This window comes from Cucurbita moschata, unplaced genomic scaffold (genome assembly GCF_002738365.1).
Source record: "Cucurbita moschata cultivar Rifu unplaced genomic scaffold, Cmos_1.0 Cmo_Scf00032, whole genome shotgun sequence".
NCBI classification, from domain to species: Eukaryota; Viridiplantae; Streptophyta; class Magnoliopsida; order Cucurbitales; family Cucurbitaceae; genus Cucurbita; species Cucurbita moschata.
In genome coordinates this window covers 531,662-534,137 of record NW_019268548.1, presented here as the reverse complement: position 1 = coordinate 534,137, position 2,476 = coordinate 531,662, and the positions used below count along the sequence as shown (strand labels likewise).

The window sequence follows — 2,476 nt, the reverse complement described above, 5'->3', positions numbered from 1 at the left end:
GGCAGAGAAAAAAATATTCACTACAAGGTTATGAGTTCGGGCCAAATGAGACAATATTTGCTAGCTATGAGTTAGATGTGGTGTATTGACAATAGGCTAAAGCTGATAAGTTATATAAGAGAATGCAAAATTTGAGTAGGGATAGATGGTAGGCTATTGCAAATGGTATCAGAACTAGACCGCAATGTTATTCATACCTGTTATTTCTCCAAAGGACGATGGTAGATGGGCTTGAGCCGTTGGAAATGATATCAAAGCCCGACACCCGGCAGCAACTCAGTTGCTTGCCAACTAGGTCAATTGCATAAATGTTTGTGTGATAGAGAAGAGAGAGAAAATTCCTAGAAAAAAAAAAAAAAAAAAGGAAAAGGGAGTGTACTGAGAGAGGAGGCAGTTTTGCAGGTGAAATAATAGAACATTTAAAAAGGATTCAGGCGGAGTTTGTCTGGTTGAGTCCCGCCTCTGTTTCCACCATTCCCAGAATTCTGTAAAAGCAAAGTCACAATCAAACCCAGACCCAAACCCACCTCAATTTCATCCATCTTCTTCACACAAACACAGTTCATCAAATCAAATGCCCATGTCTACTTCTCTCTCTTCTTTCTCTCTCATCCCTGCAATAAAGAAAAAGAAAAGAAACCGCATCTTTTTTTTAGTTTCTCGAGTCTTTTGACCAGTTTCCTGTTCATAAACAGACAACCCACACCCATCTGGGTCCTTCCTTTTTCTCTACTCTCCAATTTCTATGTCTGTCAGAAAAGCGCCATTAACGAAGCCAAGATGCTCTTCAAACCCAGAAAAGCTATATATTAATCAAGGTTGAAAATGGCGGATTCGTGTAAAAAAACAATTCATGGGTTTTTGTTCCTGAAGAGAATGGTTCGTTCTGTTTTGTAAGGACACGCAGAGAATTCGAAGCAGAGGAGGAAGAAGCCAAGTGTTAAGTTAAGAAGCTCTCTGGATTTGTTGCCCTAATACGACAACCCCAATACGTACAAACGCACGTATTCTTCTACCAAAACGACACCCCAAATCATTCCCTTAAACTGGCCGTTTTCCATCCCCTTTCTTCCTCTCAATGTTATTAGCGGCTTTTGTTGCTTTATTTCTCCTCGCTTCGACCTCGGCGCCGCCCATTGCGGCGGAGAGTTTCATACCCACCGCCGAAGAGTACCAGAAACTTACCGGCATTAAAGCGTACTTGAAGAACATCAATAAACCCCCCGTCAAGACAATTCAGGCATATTTCCCTCCCCCCCTCCGTTTGGCTGTTTTTTCTTTATATAGTGAATCTTTGAGAATTTGAGGTTTGCTGATCCTTCTTCGTTTTCAGAGCCCAGATGGGGATTTAATCGATTGCGTGCTCTCTCATCTTCAACCTGCTTTTGATCACATTAAGCTCAGAGGGCAACTCCCATTGGTAACCTAATTTCTCTGTAATTTTACTTTACTGTAAGCAAAATCGAATATAAGAAATTATATTTCAATTTCCAGGATCCCCCAGAAAGGCCAGAGGGTTTCAACTCCTCCGCCGGCTCTGTTGCAGAGAGCTTCCAGCTATGGCGGCAGACCGGTGAATCATGCCCTAAAGGAACCGTTCCCATTAGAAGAACTACAGAACAAGACATTTTAAGAGCAAGCTCTGTTCAAAGATTTGGAAGAAAGCCAATAAAATCTGTCAGAAGGGACTCATCAGACAGCGGCCATGAGGTCAGTAATTTCCTCTTCTTCTTCTTCTTCTTCTTCTTCTTCAAATTCCTTCAGTTTAAGCATTAATGCAATGAGATTGATTTGGTTGTCTGTTGCTTGATCTGGGAATCAATACAAACTAAGAAAATGGCCAAATTTCTGAGAGTTTTACTTCCAATTTCTTACAGCATGCTGTAGTGTTTGTTAATGGAGAACAATATTACGGGGCAAAAGCCAACATAAATGTTTGGGCACCCCATGTGAGTGATCAATATGAGTTCAGCTTATCTCAAATCTGGGTTATTTCTGGATCATTCAATAATGATTTGAACACCATTGAAGCTGGTTGGCAGGCATGTTTTTCTTTGTTTTTCTCTCAATTTGCATCTGTTTGTGCTGAAACTTCCTGAAAATTTTGTTTATGGTGGTTTGATCAGGTTAGTCCTGAGTTATATGGAGATAATTACCCTAGATTCTTCACATATTGGACGGTCAGTTCAAATTTACAGTACATGTTTCAAAAGATTCAGGGGAAAATGAAAGAGAAATCTTGTTTTTTCTGAACTTGTTTCACTTTTCTTGTGTTCTTCAGACAGATGCATACCAAGCAACAGGGTGCTACAACTTACTGTGTTCTGGGTTTGTTCAAACTAATAACAAGATTGCCATAGGAGCTGCCATATCTCCAAGATCTTATTACAATGGCAGACAATTTGATGTGGGTTTAATGATTTGGAAGGTGAGCTTTCTTCAATATCCAATGAAATCCCCCCCCCCCCCCCCCCCC

The 2,476-nt window shown here is 40.6% G+C and overlaps 1 protein-coding gene across 2 annotated transcripts in view; it reads left to right on the top strand.

Annotated features, from left to right (window-relative positions):
• Positions 1 to 393: 393 nt before the first annotated feature.
• LOC111464977 overlaps positions 394 to 2,476 on the top strand; it is a 3,984-nt gene continuing 1,901 nt past the window's right edge. The window contains exons 1-6 of one of the 2 annotated variants that reach the window (XM_023109262.1): positions 395 to 1,240; positions 1,334 to 1,420; positions 1,495 to 1,710; positions 1,878 to 2,042; positions 2,127 to 2,180; positions 2,282 to 2,428. In XM_023109262.1, the coding sequence (XP_022965030.1) occupies positions 1,079 to 1,240; positions 1,334 to 1,420; positions 1,495 to 1,710; positions 1,878 to 2,042; positions 2,127 to 2,180; positions 2,282 to 2,428 (831 nt within the window). In that variant the 5' untranslated portion in view covers positions 395 to 1,078. Of the gene's footprint in view, positions 1,241 to 1,333; positions 1,421 to 1,494; positions 1,711 to 1,877; positions 2,043 to 2,126; positions 2,181 to 2,281; positions 2,429 to 2,476 lie in introns of both variants that reach the window. The other variant, XM_023109263.1, reaches the window with a different exon arrangement.